The sequence below is a fragment of the Carcharhinus amblyrhynchos genome, chromosome 12 (assembly GCF_965287045.1).
Source record: "Carcharhinus amblyrhynchos chromosome 12, sCarAmb.v2.hapA, whole genome shotgun sequence".
NCBI lineage: Eukaryota > Metazoa > Chordata > Chondrichthyes > Carcharhiniformes > Carcharhinidae > Carcharhinus > Carcharhinus amblyrhynchos.
The window spans coordinates 21,140,243-21,165,846 of NC_137335.1; the positions used below are offsets into that span (position 1 = coordinate 21,140,243).

The window sequence follows — 25,604 nt, forward strand, 5'->3', positions numbered from 1 at the left end:
CCCCTAGTTTGATGGCAATAGCAAGGTGAGGGATAAGCCTGGCTGCAAGGATCTAGATTGTGATAGAACACAATTCTGCTCTTTCTTGATAGCCCAAAAGACTTCATGGATGCCCAATTGTAAGCAGGTATATCTAAGATGTGGGCTTTAGAAAGAGACTTAATGGAGAAGAGAGCAGTGAAGGGTTCCATGGGGTGTTTCACAGAATGGGGCCTAGATGCCTGAAGGCACAGTTTCCAACCATGACGGAAAGATGCAAAAGAGGCCAAAGGCAGAGGAATGGAGAATTTGATAGGATGCAAAATGCCACAGCCTGGTTTAAAAATGGATGTAAAGACAAGCCTAGTCAGTCAGTTTTACTTCGGTGTTGAGAAAACTTCCAAAAATGATAAATTAATAGTCATTTGTAGAAATGTGGGTTGCTTAAGGAAAACCAGCACTGGTTTGTTAAGAACAAATCATGTTTGATTAATGGAGAATTTGCTGGAGTTTTTTACTGAGGAGGGAAATGCTGTTGATAATGGTTCACATAGACTTCCAAAGGGCATCTTATGAAGTGTCCCAGTGAACTTGTGAGCAAAGCTCATGGAATTAAGGGGTCAGTGGCAACATGATATAAAACAGAAAACAGGGGGTAGTGGTTAATGGGTGTCTCCTGGATTGGAATAAGGATATTAGCGGAGTTCACCAGGGGTCAGTGAAAGGACTCCTGATCTTCCCGATCTATTAAATGACCTTGACCTTTGATATGCAGAGCACAGTATCAAATTTGTGGACAGTACAAAACTTGAGAGAATTTGTGATCTATGTAGAACTCGAAAAAGCACATAGGCAGGTTGGCAGACGAGTGGCAGATGAAATTTAATGCAGGGAGGTGTGAAGTGATTCATTTTAGTAGAAAGAACGTGGAGGCAATATAAAAGAAAGGATACAATTCCAAAGTGGGTGCAGGAGCAGAGGGACCTGGGTGTGAATGTGCAAGACAGGTCGAGAGAGCAGTTAACAATGTCGACAAATTCCTCGGCTTTAACAGGGGCACAGAGTACAAAAGCAACAAAGTTACATTAAACCTGTACTGCCTCAACAAGAGCATGGCATCTATCTCTGGGCACCACATTTTAGGAAAGGGGTAGGCCATTAGAAACAGTGCAGAGAAGATTGATGAGAATGGTTCCAGGAATGAGGAACTTCAGTTCTATAGACAGATTGGAGAAGTTGGGATGGTTTTCCTTGGAGAAGTGAGGTTGCATGGAAACTTGATAGAGGTTTTCAAAATCATGAGGGGTCTGGACATAAAAGACAGGAAAAACCATTGATGAACCAAGGGTATTTGATTTAAGGTAATTAGTAAAAGATGCAACGGAGGCATCAGGAAAACCTATTTCACACAGCTAGCAGTCAGCATCTGGAATGCACAGCCTGTGAGAGTGTGGTGGAGGCAGGTTCAAATGAGGCATTTAAAAAGAATTGGATTATTGTCTGAAAGGAATAACTTGCAAGATTGTACAGGGAGTTGGTGGGGGAATGGCCATAGGGGAATTGCTTCTTCAAAGAGCCAGTGTCCCATGGCATTGTGTGATTCTGTGATGTGCATGAGCTTCAGAAATTGGTAGCAGTAGGGAAATGAAAGTTTTAAACAGAGGGTGAGGTCTTACATTAATAGCAGTGTCAGTCAGTGATGATATGGATGGTGGGTTAATAGGATATGGTGAGTTAGGTCTCAGGCGGGATAGTTTTTTGGATGAGATGAAGATTGCAGAGGATGAGGAATGGGAAGGCGATTAGGAGAGCATTGGAATAGTTAGGTATGAGCAGACGAGAGCCTAAATTAAGGTTTCAGCAACTCACGGACTGAGTCGGGGCAGGGACAGGCAATCTTATGAGGTGGAATGGGAGGCAGGCTTTGTGATGGAATGGATATGGGACCAGAAATTCAGCTCAGAGACAAAGAGGTTGCAAATATTCTGGTTCAGCTTGAGGTGAGGGGGAGGGGTTAGTATTAGTGATGAGGGTATCACTTGGTTTTCTCAATTTTTCGATGGAGTAAATTTGTGCCACAGAAATGTCAAAGTAAAGTGGTAGTGAAAGGGTCATGAGGGGTTGTGGTGACATGGAGTAAGACATCAACTTGCTGACTCCATGCCTGCAAATGATGGGACAGCATGGAAAGTGAAGCCATTGTTGGAGATGCTTTGGTTATGGACAGAAGTATCAATATCAGATGAATTGGAACAACTCGGTAATGATAGCACCAACAGTATCTCGAACACCTTGTACTGACAGGATCAAGAAAGCCCGGAAGAATGACAATGGATTAGTTTGATAAGCGAAGCTGTTTTGATGTAGATGTCAGTCCACAGAGCATCAGAGAAGTTTACTGGGGAGAAATCATTCTTTATTACACTCTCTTATAAAGCAGCCTAAATGAGATCAAAAAGTGAGATGGCAAACCTCACTTATGAGAGATGGCCTAATGGTACTATCGCCAGACTATTAATCCAAAAAGTCTAATGTTCTGGGGACCCAGGTTTGAATCCTGCAGATGGTGGAATTTGAATTCAATAAAAAAAATCTGGAATTAAGAATCTACTGATGACCATGAAACCATTGTCAGAAAAACCCACCTGGTTCACCAATGTCCTTTAGGAAGGAAATCTGTTGAATTTACCTGATCTGGCCTACACGTGACTCCAGAGTCATGGCAATGTGGGTTGACTCCTAACTGCCCTCTGAAATGGCCAAAGGCAACTAGGGATGGGCAATGAATGCTGGCCAGCCAGTGACGCCCATGCCCCACAAATGAATTAAAAAAACATCTTTCTTTATATAGTATATGCAAGAATTAGTAATGACAAGGATTGGGAATCTCCAGGTTGCCCTTCTTACTAAACATTTCAACAATTCTTGGCCTACCACTGCTACTCACCTGTCCCCAATCTATTACTAAGTCAACGGGTGAAAACCCACCATTTGCTAAGAGGACAAAGGTAAAACCCAGATCCTACAGATCTCCTCTGAAGAATGCACAAGCACCAGGTACATGCCATTATATCACATAGAGTACAACCTTTATTTGATTAGCAGCACTGAATTTCTCCCCGCACATTTTTTCGGCTGATGCCAAAGCCTCCATGGCCTTCCAGTTTTTCTCGCGAAGGTCCTATTTGGAAACAGTTTTTAATGACACACCATGCACAGGCAAGATACCAAAACAAAACTCCCATTCACAACCTCAGGATGTCCCAAGTCCATTACAGCCAATGCTTTATTTTTGGAAGTCTGGCCACTGTTGTAATGTAGCAAATGCAGCAAGATTCCACAAACAGCAATGTGAAAATGACCAGACCATGTCTTTTTAATGTTGGTTGAGGAATAAATGCTGACAATGACACAAGGGATGACTTTCCTTCTTTCTTTGGTTCAAAGGTGGGTCTGATTCACAATGCTGCAATATCCATCACTGGTAGGGCAAGGAGGCAGGTCCCAAACCCAGCCAAAATAGAGATCAAACCCCATGCTGTTGGTATCAATCTGACCCACACTGCTCATCCAAACAACTGACCAACTGCTACTCCCCCCACCAGCTGTCCCCCACTGCTAGCAGTCCGAGATGCTGTGGTGGCATGGTAGCACAGTGTTTAGCACTGCTGCCTTACAGCGCCAGGGACCTGGGTTCAATTCCATCCTCGGTTGACTCTCAGTGTGGAGTTTGCACATTCTCCTCTTGTCTGCTGGGGTTTCCTCCCACAGTCCAAAGATGTGCAGGTTAGGTTGATGGGCCATGCTAAATTGACCCTTAGTAACAGGAGGTTTAGCAGGGTAAATATGTGGGGATATGGGGATTGGGCCTGAATGGGATTGTTTTCAGTGCAGGCTCAGTGGGCCGAATGGCCTCCTTCTGCATTGTATGGACCCTATGATTGTAACATACACCTTCACATGCAAGTTGTAGTCTGGAGCTTTGGATATTTAAGGTAGTCATCAAGTCCTGAACCTGGAGCTTCTGGTTCCAAGGCACTCCATCACAAGACCTCATAACTTCCCTACTCTACTTCAAATAGTGGTATTCACCTGACAGCGCCGGAAGTGCCTTGGTTCAGCCTCCTATGGCACCTCTGACAATGCGGCACTCCCGTGCTATAACACGGTTTCAGTCTAGATTATGTGCTTAAGTCTCTGAAGCGAGACTTGAACCCATGACCCTCCCCGAGACAAGAGTGTTGCTGCTTTCTGCACAACAACTCAAACAGAAGTGAAAGGCATAGCTGGAGTTAGGCTAATTAATCTAAATAGGTCAATATCATATCCCCATTTGAACAGGACAGTAATGATCAGTGTTCCACAGAGCTCAACTTTACATCTAACTGAATGCAAGCAACTGGTAACTGAAACAATGAGTAATTTGCCCTGGTTTTAGAATCACAGTAAGAAGTCCCACAACACCAGGTTAAAGTCCACATTCGCGCATATTGACACAGACATCGGCATCTCCATATTTAGAATCACACAGCACAGAAGATGACCATTTGGCCCACCGCGCCTGTGACAGCTCTTTGAGAGATCTGCCCAACTAGCTCGACTCCCCTTACTGTTTCACTGTTAGCACTGCCAATCTTTCCAACTGTATTTCAAATTCCCTAATGAAAGTTCCTATTGAATCTCTTTTCAATCTTTTTGGGATCACAAAAACTTGCAATGTCAAAAAGATTCTTCTCATCTCTCCTTTGATTCTTTTGCCAGTTATCCCAAGCAGCCCTCCAATCGCTGGAAAGGGTTTCTCTGTATTTACTCCACTGTTAGGAACACCTCTGCTTGACCTCCCTTTAACCCTTTCTATTCTAACAACAACAAATCCCACTTAATTGAAGCCTTTCACAACATGATTCACAGGAATATTTTCAAACAAAATTTCACACTGAGTCACAGAAACATGTTTTAGGGGAAGCTATTAAACGATGGGTAGGAGAAGTTAAAAGTTTTGAAGAGTGGAGGGGTTTTCCTCTCCCGCCCACCATGGGAATCATAGCAGGGGAGGGGGGAGGTGAACCATGCAAAGGTCAGCTGGCCTCGGATGGGATTTTCCAGTTTTGGGGTGAGCGTGGCCAGAAAATTCCACCCAGTGTTTGAAAGGGGAAAACAGGAGATAGAGAGGCTGACAGGTTTAGGGAAGGAATTCCACTACTCAGGTCTTGGCAGTTGAAAGTGTGGCCTCCAATGGTAGAACAATCAAAACTGGGGATGAGCACGAGGCCAGAATTGGAGTGGTGCAAAGATTTCAGAGAGTTATAGGAGGTTACTGAGATACGAGAATGGCAAAAATCATGGAGGGATTTGAAAACAATCTTAGCTTCTCTGCTATATCACCACTTAACACAAGTTCCTGATGACTTTCACCAAAAGAGAAAGTGCTGAAAAAGCTCAGCAGGTCTGGCAGCATCTGTAAGGACAGAAAAGAGCTGACGTTTCGGGTCCAGATGATCCTTCATCAAAGCTTTGTCAAAGCTGCTTTTGACCCGTTTTGTCAAAGCTGGTCATCTGGACTCGAAACGTCAGCTTTTTTCTCTCTTTACAGATGCTGCCAGACCTGCTGAAATTTGTTTAGCATTTTCTCTTTTGGTTTCAGGTTCCAGCATCTGCAGTAATTTGCTTTTATTCCTCATGCTACCCAAGCCAAACTCCAGAGCTCCCCTGGAAGGGGTGTAGGTGGTAAAATCACCAAGTTCTGGCCAGAGTGGAGGTGAATTGGCCAATTCTCCTGCCAATCACAGCTGGAGACCACACTTGCTGAGACTGATTTTATGCATGTAATTCATCTGACATAACCATCCTTCACTAACTGTATTTTGCTGGAGAAATAATGCTGTTTTTATTGAGAGCCTGTTGTGATGAGTTGGGTTTGCAGTGACTCTGTTTAAATACTCAGTTTGTTGAGTAATTAGGACTGCTTAGCACAAGCCCTGCCTTCAGTCCCGTTCCCCCCACCTCCACACTTTGGCTGACACAGTGAAATCAAGTCTCACTTCATTAAGCAAATCGTGCATAAGCAACAAATGCTGGAAGAGCTGCATTTTACGAATCTGTGCAATGGAACCTTGCCCACTGAGTCATACCAGGACTCTGAGCACAGACATTAGTGAATCACATGGAATCTTTTTCTCTGAGGGCCCAATGACCTCTGTGCCTGAATTCCCAATACTTGCTACTTTGGATAAAGTCCCACATTGAGGGAGCTGTTTTGTTGAAGCTAACTTCAGGTCCAGGCCACTGCTGGTAGTAAAGGATAAGTGGAACATTGCTACTGCATGGAAGCAGAAACACTGGCCTGAACCAGAGAACTCTGTACACTGTTTGAGTGGCTGCAGTTAAAACTCTTTGCAAGAATCACAAACGGAATATGAGCCATGGTACACTCACATTGTTTTTGCTCTTTTGTTGTTCAATTGTTTCTTTAAGCTGCAGTACCTCCTGTTCCAAAGTAGTAATCTGAACATCTTTATCCTTCAGCCTAGAGACAGAAGGATGAGTAATGGTTATCCCAGAACCAGCCAGCTATGCACATGCACAAGCTCACACACGCCTACACACACAGACAGACACACACACACACACACACACACACACAGACACACAGTGGATTCTAACTTGGAGAATGAAAGCGAGCGCAGGGATTGCATTGCATAATTAACCTGTGAATGTAATACAGGCAGCATGTCAAATTCACCTGAATGGTTTCTGCTTGCAGCCAGCACTAACACTGCTGTTTATTGGCTGTGGACATGGGGACTGAACCGTATTTTGCTAGCAGCAGTTAAAGCTAGCCTATATCCCTTAAACGGGAGCATTGTGGCTGGAATAAGTGTTGGCTGTTGTGCAGGAAGTGAATACAACCTGGAAAATAGTGATGGGACACAGTGTACCCCAATATTTTCACACACTGGGACTGAAGACCTTGGTGGAGGTATTGGGAAGATGGAGAGATCCTGTATCCCCTGGCAACTTCTCCCCAGAAACGCATTAAAAAGCCAGTGATAGCTGACAGCCGTGAAGATCAATTGTATCAACCAAGTCCCAAGGAGCTGGGCTGCAAGAAGTGCAATGATCCCACATGAGTGGTAAAGATCAGTGAACATACCTTCGAAAATCATATTCTACCAACTGCACCACCAGCCTCAAATCACCACACCTCTATCACACACTCACCACCTACACTAACACATTTCCTTTTCTCTTTTAGGGCATGGTGGCACATGATTAGAGGCAATAGGATCTAATCAGGAGTGGTGAGGGGTGGTGGAAGTGAGGATGGGAGGTAGGAGAGATGGTGCTGGCCAGTATTGCGTTGTCCACTGCGGAGGCTTCGGCTAGCGATGGATGCAAAGCATTTGTGTCCTCACACCTTCTCACATCTCAACTCCTCACATCTCACAAGCCCTTCTGATTTGCCAGCTGAGGATGCTGTAAGCATGCATCATTCCCCTCACCACAACCTTACTCTTGTGCTTTTTCCGTTTCAGATACCTGAGAAATGCAAGTCAGGCAGTGGAGAAACATCAAGACAGTGATGGTGCAGTCATCACACCATCACTCAGTTTCACACTCACAGCCACCAGTTTGGATGCTGACGCAGAGTGTATCTAACATGGAGGCAGAGTCTGCATCTGCTGAGACAGTGCACTGTAGCCAGGGCAGGGGAACAAGGTAAGCAGAGGTACCAGCTCACCAGGGGGTGAGGTTACATATGAATTCCACTAAAGAGGACTCAGATCATTTCTTCGATTGAGTAGCTTACAGAAGAGCAATAAGCGTGGGCACAATTTTGGAACTCTGAGCATTCGTAGTCCCTGAAAACCAGGTGTTAATGAGCCAATTTCTTGCAAACACGCGTGCACACATACACATCTATGCATAGGCAGAATACATTCCTGCACAGAGACACACGCACTCTCCCACATAGAGGCCCACACAGGTATGTACACATTCCTGCAGAGACACACACAAGTACGTACACATTCTCGCACAGAGACACAAACAGGTATGTACACATTCTCGCACAGAGACACACACAGGTACGTACACATTCTTGCACAGAGACACACACAGGTACGTACACATTCTCGCACAGACACACACACAGGTACTTACACATTCCTGCATAGAGACACAAACAGGTACGTACACATTCTCGCGCAGAGACACACACAGGTACGTACACATTCCTGCACAGAGACACACACAGGTACGTACGTACACATTCCCGCACAGAGACACACACATTCTCCCACAGACGCATGCACACATTCCTGTACAGACGTACGCACGCAGTCACTCACATACTTTTGAAACAATACCTTACCTGTTATTCAGCTGTTCTAGTTCTACCTGTTGTGTGGCCTGAAATGTTAGAATAAATTAAAGCAGGTTTAAGTACAATAATTTTTGCAGAACAGATCCTTTCACAAACCCCCACATCAGCCAGCAGATATTAATGTGTAAACTGACACGGTGATGAAGTGACTTTTCAGAACAGATTACATTTTGCTCCCAGTCCAAACAAGTTCCATTATTTTAATACAAACTCTACCCCACCACCTCATCTCCACTCCAACCCTTGCACCGGCATTTTGACAAGAATCATGTTTGGACTTTGGCCCAGTCTGAGCCAACAGGCATGACAAAGAAAGCAGACAAAACTGCGCACAAAATTGACTTAAATTTTTTTATAAATGGACAATTAAGATGAGAAAGAAGTCTCATTGGACAGGTTACAAGTAGAATAGATTCAACCAATGGACACATTGGGCAAATCTTATGAAAAAAATTTTAAGTGCCCAACGAGTGGGAATACGGGATAGAATGACATTGGTTTTTTTCAGCGAGTTGCAAACCACAATCTTACGGTACTTTGTGCAAAGAAATAGCCAGAGCGCCATTGCTCCTCCTGCCACTATGGCAGCACAGTGGTTAGCACGGCTGCCTCACAGCGCCAGGACAAATGGAGCACTAGTCATATACCCTGGTTCGATTCCGGGCTTGGGTCACTGTCTGTGTGGAGGCTGCACATTCTCCCGGTGTCTGCGTGGGTTTCCTCCGGGTGCTCTGGTTTCTTCCCACAATCTGAAAGACGTGCTGGTTGGGTGCACTGGCCATGCTATATACTCCCTCAACGTACCCGAACAGGCATCGGAGTGTGACAACTAGGCGATCTTCACAACAACTTCACTGCAGTGTTAATGTAAGCCTACTTGCAGCACTAATGAAATAAACTTTAAACCCACCCCTTCCCTGCCAATCACTGCCTGTGCTGGTCCCCCTCGTCCCAACCACAACACCCCCCGCCAATCACTCCCTCCCTGATCACCCTCACCATCTGCAGAATTCCCCTTTCCTGATCTGTCATTGAATTGGTGCAGACCCAATGGGCCTCCTTCTGCACTGTGGGGATTCTATCTCAAGCTCTAAAAACTTTCTACCTCAAGACATTCAAATCAAAACTCATTGCGCTCCTAACATTTTCTTCCCCACAGGCTCCCAATCTTCACCAGCTTTCCAGTACGAGCCATAGCTCAGCGGGTAACAGTCAGGGCTCTGAGTTAGAGGATCAAGGTTAAAGTCCACTACCTGGGCACACGATCCAGGCTGACACTCTCAGTGCACTATCGAGGGAGTGCTACATATAGAGCTCTGCCCTTTTAGGTGGACATAAAGGGTCCGGTGAGGTTATGTGAAGAAAAGCAGCAGGGGAGAATTCTCCCTGGCGCCTAACATATTCCCTTACCAACCATCACCAAAGCAGATGATCTGGCCATGATCTCACTGGCTGTTTGCGGGAGCTTGCTGTATGTGTGAAAATTGGCTGCCACACTTCTTGGATTGCAACACTTAAAAAAACACTTTAAAGGAAAGAAAGACTTGTATTCATATAATGTTTTCTATAACCACTGAAAGTTGCTTTACAGCCAACAGAATACTGTTGAGGTGTAATCATTGTTGCAATGCAACATTTACTGTAAAGCACTTTGCAATGTCCTTTTGCTTTGAAAGGCACTGTACTTTATTTTATTTTCAAGATAATTGGTTCCAACTCAAGAGCTGTTCTTGACGGAAAGACTGACCTGAACTGTATGTTCTTTCTCCAGCTCTTTATTCTGTCCAGCCTCGAGCAGCGCCTCGATCGACTTAATTCTCTCCTCCAGGTGTTCCTTCTCCGAGCCAGCCTCCACCAACTGAACGTGCAGCTTCTCCACCTCCTCTGCTTTGCTCTTCAGGTCAGCCTCTGTGGACACCATTTTAGCCTGAAGATCTGCAGCCAAGGACAGCGGAGAGAAAGGTGCTGTTAACATCAAAGGAGGGCAGGGCCTGGCTGCAGAACAGCCTCCGCCTGGGAAATCCTGCACAGTACAGACCTCCCGTTTCTGACCAGGGCCCAGCCAGCAATGGAAAAGTCAAGATATTATCCCGAGACAAACCTAAAACTCTCAGAGAATCGCACCGCTTTCCACACAACAGAATCATTGAGTTAAACTGTTGCATCTGGCATCACCCGGAGATGCACAGTGCTGGAGAAGTACTGGGAATGTCCCAGCTGACGGAGAGATGGGTAGAATAGGGGAGCCGCAGACGAAGTGATTATCTGTGAATTCTATTCACTGCAAAAATTCATTTTTTATGCTGGATAAGTCCGTTTCCAACAAGATGTCTGATGGAACAGCTCATTACCATTCCCCCTGGATTTAACCTTCTCGCTCTCCTGATCTATAGACTCACCGGTGAAGCTATTCAGAGTAGTGCGCTGTTCCTCTCTCATTTTCTCGCTATCTGTGAGCAAACTGGAATAATTGCTCTGGGATTTGCGAAGCTCCTCACTGACATCGTCAAGCCTCTTCTGTAACGTCCTCTCTGTTTCCTGCTGACTTGTCTGCAAACAGGAATGTGTATAGAAAATCAAGGGCAATAGCTGCAGTAAAGTTAGGTAATTCAAGGGCAATGAATTGACAATGGTACAGGCAAGACCGAGGCATAAGAACAGGACAAGGACATTCAGACTTTCATCATTCAAGCAGGTCATGACTAATCTGCACCTCAACTCCACATACCAACCTTGGCTTCATCCCCTCAATATCTCCTTGCACAATGTCAAACTCAGTTTTTAAATATTCAATTGATCCTAGCCTGTCTCCCCTGGTTTATTTTTCTCGTGTTCTTGCTGCTTCCCCCACAGCTTATCTCCCTCCACAGTTTGTATTTCTCTCACTCTCATTAGTTTGAATATTTCTCTCTCTTTCCCCCCTAATTTATGTTTCTTTCTCTCTCTCCCTCCATGTATTTCTCTCTCCCTCCCTCTGTTTGTTTCTCTTTCTCTCCCTTTCTCCCCCAGTTTTATGGTGATCAGATGTCTCAGTTTGACCAAGACAATCCTGGTGTCCTAAAGATTTGCTCAAAGTAGCTGTAAAGTTTTGGTCGCATCTTTGCCCTCTTACATAAACCATATCAGAGATTTCCAGCAACACGGCATCTATCCACACGGCATCAGCATCCCTTCACTTCCTCTCTCTCCAATTTTACCTCGCGCTTCATTTACTGACAGCAAACCCAGAAAGAAACAAACCCTCTTGCCGCACTGCATCCTGGGAAGCAAAATGCTGCCCACTTGCCTGTGTTAAATGGCAGCACCAGCACACTCCTATAAGTGTGGCATCCAAAGAGGGAACTTTCATTTTCCCGAAATAGTCCTCAGTAGGCCAGCTCTAATTGCAAAATGTATGTATTCTGTCTGTTTTCCAGCACTGTCTTCAGCTGCATCAACTTTATTTACACCTCACCACTTACCTCTTCCCCCATAAGAAATAAAACAATTTCTCAAATTCCCCCAAAGCTGCACCCAACCATCTAGCCCACAAAGTGAAAATCTGGTTCCAATTGCTCAGTCGGAGTCCTCCGACCTGTTCTGTGAGGCTCTGAGACCTTGTCAAGCACACTGCGCAAGTAGAGGGCGCAGTTCAACTTGATAATCAAAGGTCAAGTTTGGTTCCTAGACAATTCAAAAGTCCTCCTAGCACTTACACTGCCATCCAAATTAATAGACAGTGCTGATGGGGCCGGCTTGTTTTTGAGATGAACAACCTTTTCAATGCTTTAATTATTAGAGGCTGCAATGCCTCTCCGAGAAGGTGGGTGGATGTGAGGGGGTGTCAGTGCTAAGGCCCAGGTGGAGCACAGTAGAATGACAGTTGGGCAACGAATGAGGCCCAGGAATCAAGGGGCAAGTTCAATCTAGGCTTGCCAACTCCAATTGGACATATTTTACGAGGTGTCATCACATGACCTCCTATTTTCAACTGCCCCTCTTCTCAGAAGCCTGCCATTGGTCACCCAGTATGTCAATCAACAGAGACCCGCCTTCCCAAACCTTTTCACTTTGTCCCAGTTTTGACTATTGAATATCTGACCACCTCACCCAGTTTGTGTTATTCTCTCTCCCTGGCAACAATCTCTCCCTCAATGTCAGCAAAACGAGGGAGATGGTCATCGACTTCAGGAAGCGTAGTGGAAGACATGCCCCTGTCTATATCAAAGGTGAAGAAGTAGAGATGGTCAACAGCTTCAGGTTTCTCGGTGTCCAGATCACCAACAACCTATCCTGATCCCCCCATGCCGATGCTATAGTTAAGAAAGCCCACCAACGCCTCTACTTTCTCAGGAGGCTAAGGAAATTTGGCATGTCCACTACTACTCTCGCCAATATTTACAGATGCACCATAGAAAGCATTCTTTCCGGATGTATCAGAGTTGGGTTTGGTTCCTACTCTGTCCAAGACCGCAAGAAACTACAAAAGGGTTGTGAATATAGCTCAGTCCATGATGCAAAACAGCTTCCCATCCACTGATTCCATCTACACTTCCTGCTGCCTTGGGAAAGCAGCCAGCGCAATCAAGACCCCACACACCCTTGACATACTCTCTTCCACCTTCTTCCATTGGGAAAAAGATACAAAAGTCTGAGAACACGTATCAATTCACTCAAAAACAGCTTCTTCCCTGCTGCCATCAGACTTTAAGTCCTATCACACATATTAAGTTGTTTCTTATCTCCACTCTATCGGTAACTGCAACACTTTATTCTGCACCTTATCCTTTCCTCCTTCCCTATGTACTCTATGAACAGTATGTCTTGTCTGTAACAGCTCCCGATAACGAGACTTTTTGCTGTATCCCAATACAGGTATTAATAATAAATCAAATCAGTTCAAACTCTCCTGGTTTGTTTCTCTCATTGAGTACTTCACTCTCTCTCTTTCCCCTAGTTAATGCTCATCTCCCTCCTCAGTTTGTGATGTTCTCTCTCTGTGTGAGATGGAAAGATGGGTCAGATGTACAGCTGTAACGCTGAGGCACCAGCTTCACCAACTGCAGCGAGACTCTACATTATGTCCTTTCAAGGTTACAAAGCATGGACCAGTGTAAGCTCAGTGGGTGATCCCATGGATTTGAGCCCCATCTGCTAGAACTGGCTCAGCTTTGATTCCTGTGTCAGGCCATATCAAGATGGTGGTGGGGGCTGCAATACTAAAGGGGGCCTCATATATTCTGAGCTGGAGAAAGTAATACAACAAACAGTGGAGGTGGATGGTTGGAGAGAGGGGACACACACACACACACACACACACACACACACACACACACACACACACACACACACACACACACACACACACACAATGGGAACAGTTGGACAATCAGATCTCATTTACCTGAAGATCAGTGAGCTGCTGCTCATACTTGCTGACTTTGCCTTCCAGAACCTTCCTCTGTTGCTCATCCTGCTGAAGGCTCTCCGTCTTCTCGCCCAGCTCCTTGGTCAGTTTGGTGCACTCCTGCCGTAGTTTAGCCAGTTCAGCATTCTGCCTGTGGCAAATGTTGATTACAGTCAATCTCAAAGAAAGAGAAAAATACCCTTGGGAGGGGAAGCAAGCTATGACGTGATTGAAGACAAGGGGCCACATGCTGAGGGCATCTGAACTGTTCCATAATCATTCATAGAATCCTTACAGTGCAGAAGGAGGCCATTCAGCCCTTTGAGTCTGCACTGACTCTCTGACAGAATACCTTGCCCAGACCCTCACCCTTGCCCTATCCCTGTAATCCTACACATTTACCATGGCTAATCTACCTAACCTACACTTCTTTGGACACTAAGGGGGAATTTAGCATAGCCAATCCACCTAACCTGCACATTTTTGGACTGTGGTAGGAAAAAGGGGCACCTGGAGGTAACCCACGCAGACACGGGGAGAACATGCAAACTCCCCACAGACAGTCACCCGAGACCAGAACCCTAGCGCTGAGAGACAATAGTGCTAACTGCCTGTTGACTGCCTGTTTTATGTTATCAACCCTCTCTTTGAAAATTTCTGTTGTATTATCTTTGATAATAATTATAAATTACACAGAATTTCTCCCTCGCCCAAAGCCCTTAGTTTGGACTTAATCCTCTGACACTTAGAGACTGGGATCTGAACACTTGTACTGCCTGCTATTTTTTTCTATTTTTTCATGGGATGTGGATGTCTCTGGCTATGCCAGCATTTATTACCCATCCCTAATTGCCCTTGAGGAGGTGGTGGTGAGCTGCCTTCTTGAATCACTGCAGTCCCTGTGGTGTAGATGCACCATAAGAAGTCTCACATTGCCAGGTTAAAGTCCAACCAGTTTATTTAACATCGGCCCTCAATGTTGTGCCAAGCTACGTCCAAACCTAAGGCCAAGCTATCCCACTCCTTATCATTCACCCAGTGACAATGCAGGATTCTTTACTATACACTGTCTCTGTCAGCCAGCCACTCCTTAGTTTCACACACCATGAGCACTGATCAAGCAAATCATAGAATCTTGCAGTGCAGGAGGCCATTTAACCCATTGATTCTGCATTGACCACAATCTCACCCAGGCCGTATTCCCATAACCTTGTGCATTTACCCTAGCTAGTTCCCCCTGACACTAAGGGGCAATTCAGCATGGTCAACCACCTAATCTGCACATCTTTGCAGTATGGGAGGGAACCCATGCAGACATGGGGCGAATGTGCAAACTCCACACAGATAGTGACCTAAGCCAGAAATTGAAACCGAGTCCCTGGCAGCGTGTGTGCTAACCACTGTGCCGACTCTTTAGCACACCGTTATGCTGCTGAAATTGTGCGCATATTGCACTGAGGGCAGAATTTAACATCATCCACCAAAGCAAGTTTGGTGGCAGGACTGGATTTAATCAGGGCAGGAAGGTGTGTGGCAGGTGGGGACCCTCTCTGATTTTCTTCTCACTCCACAACCCCCTCCTCTCCACTCACTTGTGGCCTGTGTCTCTCAGTGACTCTGGACCCTGTGTTCCTCTGTGACCAGAGCCTCTCTGGCACAGGCCCTTGTGTGGCAGCGCCAGCCTGTGCCAAGGGCAGGAGGAGAAGGGGGGTGTATATACATTTAGACCTGGTGGTGGTGGCCAGGAGTGGGCAAAGTTGCTGGAGATGTCGGTGATGATGAGGAGGTGGCAATGATGGGGAGGGGTAGGGGAGAAGGGGTAAATGAGCAGGGAGGTGTGCCAACAATGAGGTAATGTGTCAGGGTGGGGATTGGGGGGGGGTGGTGTGGAGAAGGAAAGGGCCAATGATCCAGAGGAGTAGAGAAGTGCTGACTCCACGTGGGGGTGGGGAGATGAGCCCGAGACCTCCGCACTGGGCTGGGGAAATGGTTTACTGAGATTCTGATTAGAGCGCCCCTTAAAGATGGCGTCTGATCTCTACGCAGCCGGTACGTTGAGGCCCTGCGTTCCCCCAGTACAGTTTTTTAAAAATCTATTTATTCTCGAGATCACTGGCATTTATTGCTCATTCCCTAGTTGCCCTGAGAAATGGATTGATATGATTTAGCACCTTGCTGGGCCACTTCAGAGGCCAGTTAAGAACCTAGCAGCTTAGTGTGAGGCTGAAGTCATGGATAAGAATGTCAGGTTTTATTCCCTAAAATACATGAGTGAACCAGTCGTGTTTTCACAACAATCCAACAGCTCCATGGTTACTTGTACAGATACCAAATTTTTCTTTACAGTTTTTGATCAAAAGAAAATTTGAATTTTCATACCAACATTATTCAATGTGGTTTTCCCCCATTACTCCTTCCACAGTCATCATTCACTCTGATCTTATATTCACTCGAGTTTAGAAGAATGAGAGGGGATCTCATAGAAACTTACAAAATTCTAACACGTTAGACAGGGTGGACTCAGAAAGAATTTTCCTGATGGCGGGGGAGACCAGAACTAGGAGTGATAGTTGGAGGATAAGGGGTAAACCTTTTAGGTGAGGAGACATTCCTCTATCCAAAGGGGGGTGAATGTATGGAATTCACTACCACAGAAAGTAGTTGAGGTCAAAACATTGTGTGATTTCACAAAGAAATTAGAGATAGCTCTTGGAGCTAAAGGGATCAAGGGATATTTTGTGTGTGGGGGGGAGGCAGGATTAGAATATTGAATGTGATGGTCCGCCATGATCAAGCTGAATGGCAGAGCGGGCTCAAAGGGCCAAATGGCCTACTCTTGCTTCTAGTTTCCATGTTTCTTCGGCCCCTCCAAAAATCTCCACTTCCAACATCACATCCCAGCATTCGTGGATCTGAATTTCATTCAAGCCAATTCCTCATTTGTTCAATGAACCCTTCTGCAGGTTCAGCAATTAGATAACTCTGCGATTGTGAATCTTCTTTCTTTCAAACGCCTTAGTGACCGGGTATTTAAATGCTCTTACTTGCTTTCAGTCTGGCTTGTGGCTTGATTGAGGGCATCCCTTAAAATGGAGTTTTCCTGTTGCAGGCGGGCGATCTGGGCAGTGGGTCCATTGTCCAGCTGCTCCTGGAGCCCTCGGATCTGGAAAGGAAATATTTGATCCAATATTGGGAATATGCTTTTCAAAACACAATACGTGCATTGACCAGAAATGGTTTCAATCAGTCATCTTATACACACATGCACACTCAAAGATACACACTCAGCTTTTGAATATCTCATATGGGTGTGAAAAGAAACCAACCTTATGACAAATCTATTGAAAAAAAACAGCTTCTACTTCCTGACAAGACAGAAGTCTAAAACCTATAAAGAGAAACCACTCACTCCCCCAGCTGTTTTGATCTGGAGCAGGACCTACACTAGCAATTGGATTGGCAATGCCTCAAATTTAAAGTTCTCACTCTTTTCAAACGGCCTCTCATCTCTGTAACTCTGTAAGCTCATAAACTACAACCCTTTGAGACCTCTATTCCCCTATGTGGCACCTTCAATCGCACATTTTCTGATTTTCATCGCTTCATTGGAGGCCATGCCTCCAGATGCCTAGGCCTCAAGCGTTGAAATTTCCTCTCTGCCTCTCTACTTGCTTCACTCTCCTCCTGCAAGATACTTCTTAGAACCTATCTTCTTGATTAAGCATTGAGATGACCGCTGTAATGCCTTCAATCAGGCCATTGAGCCTGGCCTATTGGAGTATGATCCTCTAATTAAGGACCCATCAAAAGATGTCCCTGATTAACAATCCAATTGATGGGCCAATCAGAGTCTTTGCCTGGTACTTAACCAGACGTGTCAGTTCCTCTGACACCCTCGGAGGTAGACTGCTAACTGATAGCACTCTGTATTCCGCTGTTAGAGTCCTAAATAAAGGGATTTTGGTGAAGGGACTTCTGCCTCCACAGACTTTTTACAACGACCTGTCCTTGTATCCTGTCATGTGACTGTGTCAATTGTTGTTTGGTAATAATGGAAACAGGAGCGATAGTAGGCCATTCAGCCCTTCAACTCTGCTCCATCAATCAATTAGATCATGGCTGACCTGATTATGACCTCATCTCCACATTCCCACCTTGCCCCCATAAACACTTCACTTCCCTGTAAATCAAAAACCTTCTTGCTCAGGCTTTAATATATTCAATGACCCCACTTCCATTGCTCTCTGGGTAGAGAATCCAAAGATTAACTACCCCCGGAGAGAAGAAACTCTTCCTCACCTCTGTCTTAAATGGGGGACCCTTTATTATATTCCCTCAGCATCTACTTTGTCACGCATCAGAATCTTACCTTTCAATAAGATCACTCTCATTCTTCTAACCTCCTAAGGGTGTGGGCCCAATCTGTTCAACCTTTTCTGATAAGTCAACTGTTTTGTCACAGGAATCAACCTAGTGAACTTTCTCTGAACTGCCTTCTATGCAGGTGAACTGCTCCTTACATAAGGTGGTTAAAACTGCACGCTATATTCCAGGTGTAGTCTTAACAACTCCCCATACAGTGGTAGCAAGACTTCTCCACCTGTATACACCGCCTCTTTGTAATAAAGGTTAACATTCCATTTGCCTTCCTAATTACCTGCTGTACCTGCATGTGGATTTCTTGAGATTTATTCATTCCTCTGTACTGCAAGATGGTCTCCCTCCATTTAAATTATATGCTTTGCTATTCTCCCTGCCAAAGTGAACAATCTCACAGTTTCCCATAGTATACCCCACCTGCAAACTTTTCACTCACTCACTTAACCTATCTACGTCACTTCGCACATTGCTTGTGTCAATCTCTCCTACCTATCTTCATACCTTGAGCAAATTTGATTACGATACCCTTCATCCAAGTCATCAATACAGATTTTAGATATATGTGGCCCCCTGGAACTGATTCGGATGATGCCCTTTTGAAATGCCTGGGAATGTTTTATTACAATAAAGTTGCTGTATGATTGTACATTCCTGTTAAGGTGATGCCTTCATATTCCCTAGTGGTTACACAGATGGTTACAAGCTGTGCTGTTGCCTTTTATTGCTATCGTTCTCGACCTTTCACTGAAAGGGCTGACTGAGCAGTTGCACCTTACCCTTCAGAACAAAAAATCTGGCCATAGGTTTACCTCACCTCGTAAGAGTTGTCCCTCAAGGTCGACTGAGCACAGAGTACCAGTGGTAGTCACGAAGGAGGAGGTGATAGCTTTACCTGTGGCCCAACTGAAAGGGATCGTGAGGGAGGCAAGAACCCATGGTGTGGGAGGAGGGGAGAATAAAGGGATCAACAAATAGGAGCAACAATGGAAGGAGAAGGGGGAAGAAATTAATGAGACTATTAGTTTGGGGGGGGTGGATTGGGCTTAACTAAGACATCTATTATTTCCTCACCATCTATTTGTTGCTCAAAGCCACACACAAACCCCAGCCCAAGCAACGGAACAGACATCCCCTGCCCATTCCCTTCTTTGCTGCCCTCCAAAAACATGACCGGAGTTGGCCCAGATTACCACTACCCAGGTCTGACACCATTTACCACAGCATTTCAATTTTGACGCTGCAACTCAGGAGGCTCTTGGAGGGTGTGCCATACAGATCCATCAGAATGATCCCACAGCTAAAAGAGTTAAATTAAGAGGACAGGCTACATAGATTAGCCCTGTGTTCCCTCAAGTATGGGATGATTAAGAGGTTAACTAACTGAAATGTTTAAGATGATTAATGGATTTGATGGGGTAGGATGAAACTAATTCCTCCGGAGGTGGAGTTCAGAACAACGGGCCTTAAAATTAGAGCTGGGCTGATTAGCTTTTTCAAGTTCATTTATTAGTGTCACAAGTAGGCTTACATTAACATTGCAGTGAAGTTACTGTGGAAATCCCCTTTTCGTCCTATCCCAGCGCCTGTTCGGATACACTGAGGGAGAATTTTAGCCTGGCCAATGCACCTAACCAGCGCATCTTTCAGGCTGTGGGAGGAAACTGGAGAACCCAGAGGCAATCCACTCAGACAGGGGAGAGAGTTCAGGTTCCACACAGACAGTGAACCAAGCCGGGAATCGAACCCAGGTCCCCAGTGCCGTGATGCAGCAGTGCTGCTGTACAGTGTGAGATCAGGAAGCACTTCCTCACAGGTTGCAGAAGATGGAACTCTCTTCCCAAAAAGCGATTAAGAGTAAGTCAGTTAACATTGCAAAACTGAGATAGGTAGTTTTTTGTTAACTAAGGATATCAAGAGTTTTTATTATTATTTATTTCTTAATGAGATGTTGGCATTCCTGGCAAGGTCAGTGTTTATTGCCAATCCTTCACTGCTCTTGAGAGCGAGGTGGTCTAGTCACTGTTTCAGCTGCTGCAGTTCATGTGGTGCAGGGAAACTCTTGTGCTGTTAAGGGATTTTGACCCAGCAACAGTTAAGGAAAGGCGATATATTTCCAAATCAGGATGGTGGTTCGGAGGGGAACTTGCAGCTGGCGGTGCTCCTATGTAGCTGCTGCCCTTGCTCCTCTAGCTAGTAGACATCATAAGTTTGGAAGGTGCTATTGAAGGAGACTTGGCAAGTTGCTTTTGGTAAATGCAGTAAGGATACAGGTCATCCATAATCTAACCGAATGGAGGAACAGGCTGGAAGGGCAGAAGAGGCCACATTCCTATTTCCTCTCCCAAGATAAGTCTGTTCTCCACAGGCCTCATACCCCAACAAATCATCACACTCTGTGGCCAAGAGTGGAATAACACAGAGAGAATAAAATATACAGCATCTCCCTTTCAATCTCCGAAGAACATGCAAGAGTATGACACCAAGCGCCGGTTGTAATAGTTTGACGTATTTACTTTATTGATGGGACTACAAGCAGTCTCACTATGCTGAAAGACTCAAGTAAGTCCAGTCTTGGGGGTCTCAGTGAGGCGGGTGAGGAACTGCAGTCAAGAGGCTCTTTGGAGAGTTAAATGGAGGGCTGACTTGGGCTGACGGGGGATGGGATAGTGGTAGTACCTCTGGTAGGCTACTGAGATTTGCAAATAAGGATCCTTCCCCCTGATCTCAGGCCTGACACCAGCCCCCTCAGCTGTAGGTGTCAGGCCTCCTACATGGCATGGTCCTTCACCCATTAAATGTCCACTTAAGGGCGTCAATTGGCTCAACAGTTGGCAGGCCATCCAATGCCCCACAGAATTTTGGGCAAGTTGAGGTAGACCACCTGCTGGATTTTACATGCCTGCCCCACCTTCAAACCCATTATTGGAGGAGTGTAAAGCCCAATCCCACAGTTCACACACTGATGTTTGTTGAAAGGCCTGAATGTCCGTATTTTGACAGATTAGACCAAATATTTTGCTCAAGCTTTGAAGTTCCTCCCGCACATGCCCAACATACCCTTACATTAATATTTCAGCTGGAAGTTCTCACTCGCAACAGGACGAACAGTTCAGTGTGAACCTGCACAAAACTCATCTGCAGGATTTTAAAGGCTGCTTTTGTAATTCACAACTACCTCCTCATTTCCTCACCCACTTACCCTTGCTAGGGGAGTCTCCATCATAAATCCAATGGAAGCCCATGGCTCTAAGGACCCGGCTGCCAGTATGAGGCCTGGGAGAATTTTATGACGGCTTTTTGAAAGGGACATTGGTCACTTTCAGCTCCAGCCCTGCATTCTTCCTCAATGTGAGGACCCAATGGAGAGATAACAAAATGGCAACCAGTGAAGGTGGCCATTGACACTCTTTGCCTTGTTGGCATTGCTTCCTCTAGTGCGAATTTGGCAAAACAGTCTCCTGGAATGGCTCCTCCGAAAGCACAACCTTCAAACTCAAACTGCCTTTCAGTCAAGTAAGTGTGATAGAACATGTGGGAGATGGGGCGGGGAGGGGAATTTTACGTTAACCTGGGGGGGTGTACAGTTACAGGACGGTGAAGTGCTACCTGGGGTGTGTTAGAGCATTAACTGGTTTAGGGGGTAGTATGTAACTACAGACCTTGGACTGCAGCTGCTGTATCTCAGTCATGTGGTCCTGGTAACTGGCCTGCATGCGGCTTTGCATTGCATTTAACTCCTCCTCCCGCATCGTCAGCTGTTCCTTTAGTTTAGTCTCATTGGCAGAGCCTTTGGCTTTCTCGGCTGCAAGTTCCTGAAAGACAGAAGGACTATTTAAAAATATGTGTGTTAAAGTTAAGAAAGATAGACATTTTTTTACCCTCAGCCCTTGTTCCCTTTCTTTGAATTTGTACCCCCAGCTCACGCCCACCTTCCTGTCCGAGATGGAAGTAAAAGATTTAAAAGTTTTCGTTGTGTTGAATATCACAACCACTAAACAAAAGAATAATTTTTTGCCAATTTGTTGGTGAGAGTGCGAGGACACAACCAAAGATGGTAGGGGCGATCTTACCAGCTCGTCGTACTGGTTGTCCGGGGGAGCAATCGAGGGTTGGGGATGCAATATCTGGCAGAGTGGGGAAATGACAATCTCCCAGTGCACTATCTACTCTTGTACACAGTACACTGGGAGATCAAGGCACATGCACAATAGCGCCCTCTAGCAGTTTGCAGCCAACTTCCCGGTGTGAGTAGACTGTCCACCTCCCCACTTTGGCGAGAATCACACTTTGTCTCTTTTTTCAGTCTAAGTGCCATAAGATAGCGGCTGGTATGGGTCCGATTCTCTCCTGTTTTCACACTCATTTGACACTTCAAATTTCTTTTGGCAAGATCGTCCACAATAGAACAGTAAACAATGCCATCATACTCTTCGAAGGAAATTATAGAATAGAATAGAATTCTACAGTGCAGAAAGAGTCCCTTCAGCCCATCAAGTCTACACCGAACACAATCCCACCCAGGCCCTACCCCCATATCCCTACATATTATACCACTAATCCTTCTAACCTACGCATCCCTGGGCACTAAGGGGCAATTTCTTAGCATGGCCAATCAACCTAACCCACACATCTTTGGACTGTGGGAGGAAACCAGAGTACCCAGCAGAAACCCATGCAGCCACAGGGAGAATGTGCAAACTCCACACAGACAGTGACCCAAACCGGGAATCGAACCCAGGACCCTGGAGCTGAGAAGCAGCAGTGCTAACCACTGTGCTACCATGCCACCCATGTTGTCAATTGTTGAAATTGTTGTCAATCTGTCTCAGAATAGGGTCAGAACTCAGACAGTGTTATAGACAGATAACAAGGAGAAAGTGAAGAGAATTAGCAGAGAAATAAAAGTGGGAGAGGGAAAGAGAGAAAGAGGGGTCGAGGAAAATCTGAGTTAAGTTGGGGGAAAGTAAATGTCATAATGGACAGAGTGGGGAGGCAAAGAAATGAAGAATAGAATTAAAAGGCAAGGAAGATAAACAGAGGTGAAAATAGAAAAGAAAGAAAAGTGAAAGATTGAGTAAGAGAAAAGTAATAAAATAACAGAATTAACAGGATGGAAATGAACATAAAAAGAGAAAAGCAAGTTATAGATGTCTGCGAGGTTCTGAAAACACTTGCTTACTTGAATGGAACAAATAGTTTCTTTCATATCTTTATGATAGAAAATGTTTAAAATTAAAAATAAAGCTTAGAATGAAATCAATTAGTCTGATTGGTTCAGAATAAATAGTGCTATGTAGAGCAAATGGTCTTTTGAGAGATTTGAAGAGAGGACTATTCTGACTATCCAAATTTAGGAATGGATTAAATGCATCTGTAACGAATCCTTCAGGAATTCACACTATACGACGCGCTGTACCTTATTGACTTCCCGAAGTTTGCTTTTGGCTGCACTGGAATCCTCTTGTTCTGCTACAAGCTGCTTCTCTTTCTCCTCCAGTTGGCGTTTCAGGGCTGTCATTGGGTCTCCTTTCTGAGTAGCCTTTAAAACACAAAACAGAATCAAAACGAACGAGTGAGAGAAGTAATACAAACAGACAGTGCATTATGCTGTGGAATGTTGGTGTTTATCACGAGGAATGGAATATAAAAGGAAGGACCTTTGACTGCAGCTGTACAGCGCAGGGCCTTGGTGAGACCACATCTGGGGTAGTGTGTGCAGTTTTAGTCGCCTTATTTAAAAAATAATTACTTTGGAAGCAGTTCAGAGAAGGTTCACTCCACTCACTCCTGTAATATGGGGCTTATTTTGTTAGGAAAGGTTGAACATGTTTGCCTTTACCCGTTGGAGTTTAGAAGAATGAGGGGTGATCTTACTGAAACATACAAGATCCGGAGGCGGCTTGATGGGATAGATACTGGGAGGATGTTTCCTCATAAGGGGGAGACTAAAATGAGAGGATGTAGTTTAAAAATAAGAGGTCTCCCTTTTAAGATAGAGATTAGCAGAATTCTTGTTCTTCCAAAGGACCATTAGGGCATGGGATTCTGTTCCCCAAAGTGTGGAGGTAGATACTTTAAATTTACTCAAGATTGAATTAGACAGATTTTTATTCGGCAAAGGAGTCAAGGGTTATGGGGGATGGTGGTGGGTGGGGTGGGAGGGGGAGTCGTCTAAGGGCTGAATGGCCTACCCTTTCTCCTGTGTTTCAATCCTGCCCTATTTATCCCAACCGTTTATATAGGAGTCATCTACAACCCCGGGGCATTCCCGAAGCACTTTGATGTTTTTGGAATTTATTAATTTTGAAGAGGAATTGCCAGTTTAAAGTAGGAAATGCAGCAGCTAATTTGCACACAGTGAGATTCCACAAACAGAAACACAATAATAACCATTTAATCTGGCTTAGCAATGTTGCTCGAGGGTAAATATTGACCGAAATTCCCAGGAGACCTCCTCTACTCTTCAAAATAATTCCCTGGCATCTTTCAATCCACACGAAAGGGTGAAGGGGCCCTGGTTTGATGTCGCATTTCCAAGAATGCAGCTCTCCCTTCGTACAGACTACAATATCCAATGACGCCTCTTTCAGGGCACCAGGGTGAATTTCACAGTGTCACCTTCCCACCAGTACCAGCACAAACAAACAGGCTGGAAGTTCCACTGTCTGGCTCTTGGGTCTCTGGGAAATGGTGGTGCAAAACTCGAGGGATTTTCCTCAGTGGTGAGTTGCTCAGTCAACAGAGTGTCGATGCAGTTTGACTTACATTGCAATTTGAGGCACAATGTTTACATAGTGTTGCCAGGGCAACAGATTCTCAAAACACTGCAATTTTCACCCACAGGGAATTGAAAATTGTTAATACTGGTTGCAGCAAACTCTCCCTCTCCCCAAACTTGTCACTCTGTAACAGCAGTAAATTGGGATCATAAGAGGGCCAGATGACTCCTAAGTGGTGAGATGAAAGATAAGGCTGTACATAACCCCACTGTGCAATATTAGGAATGGGCTTGATAGCAAATTACATCTAAGTTGCTCTACCATTTAAATCCATTAAATAAAACTCTTACTCATTCTTACTTACTTATCACAGTGGAGGAGGCCATTTGGCCCATTGAGCCTCCATCGACAACAACCCCACCCAGGTCCTATCTCCATAACCTCATGTATTTACCCTGCTAATCCTCTGACATTAAGGGGCAATTTAGCATGGCCAATCCATCCACTGTTGGGGGAAACTGGAGCACTCAGAGGAAACCCACGCACACAGGGAGAGAACATGCAAACTCCGGACAGCCACTCGAGGCTGGAGTTGAACCCGGGTCCCTGGCACTGTGAGGCAGCAGTGCTAACCACTGTGCCACCGTGTCACCTGTCAGTGGAACAAAGGAATTGAGTGCCACTGGAACTGTTATCGTAATGTAATATTGATCTCCCTCCTCTGTCACGAAATGGCTGGCAAAAGTGGTAGAAA

At 45.2% G+C, this 25,604-nt stretch overlaps 1 protein-coding gene across 3 annotated transcripts in view; it reads right to left on the reverse strand.

The window, feature by feature from the left end:
* LOC145350839 (ribosome-binding protein 1-like) overlaps positions 1-25,604 on the reverse strand; it is a 108,947-nt gene that overhangs the window by 27,972 nt on the left and 55,371 nt on the right. For 2 of the 3 annotated variants that reach the window (XM_080200195.1, XM_080200193.1), the window contains exons 4-12: positions 23,548-23,670; positions 21,791-21,943; positions 16,796-16,914; positions 13,749-13,902; positions 10,765-10,915; positions 10,113-10,300; positions 8,354-8,391; positions 6,415-6,505; positions 3,068-3,160 (exon numbers count right to left, since the gene is read on the reverse strand). In XM_080200195.1, the coding sequence (XP_080056321.1) occupies positions 3,068-3,160; positions 6,415-6,505; positions 8,354-8,391; positions 10,113-10,300; positions 10,765-10,915; positions 13,749-13,902; positions 16,796-16,914; positions 21,791-21,943; positions 23,548-23,670 (1,110 nt within the window). The remainder of the gene's footprint in view (positions 1-3,067; positions 3,161-6,414; positions 6,506-8,353; positions 8,392-10,112; positions 10,301-10,764; positions 10,916-13,748; positions 13,903-16,795; positions 16,915-21,790; positions 21,944-23,547; positions 23,671-25,604) is intronic. The other variant, XM_080200194.1, reaches the window with a different exon arrangement.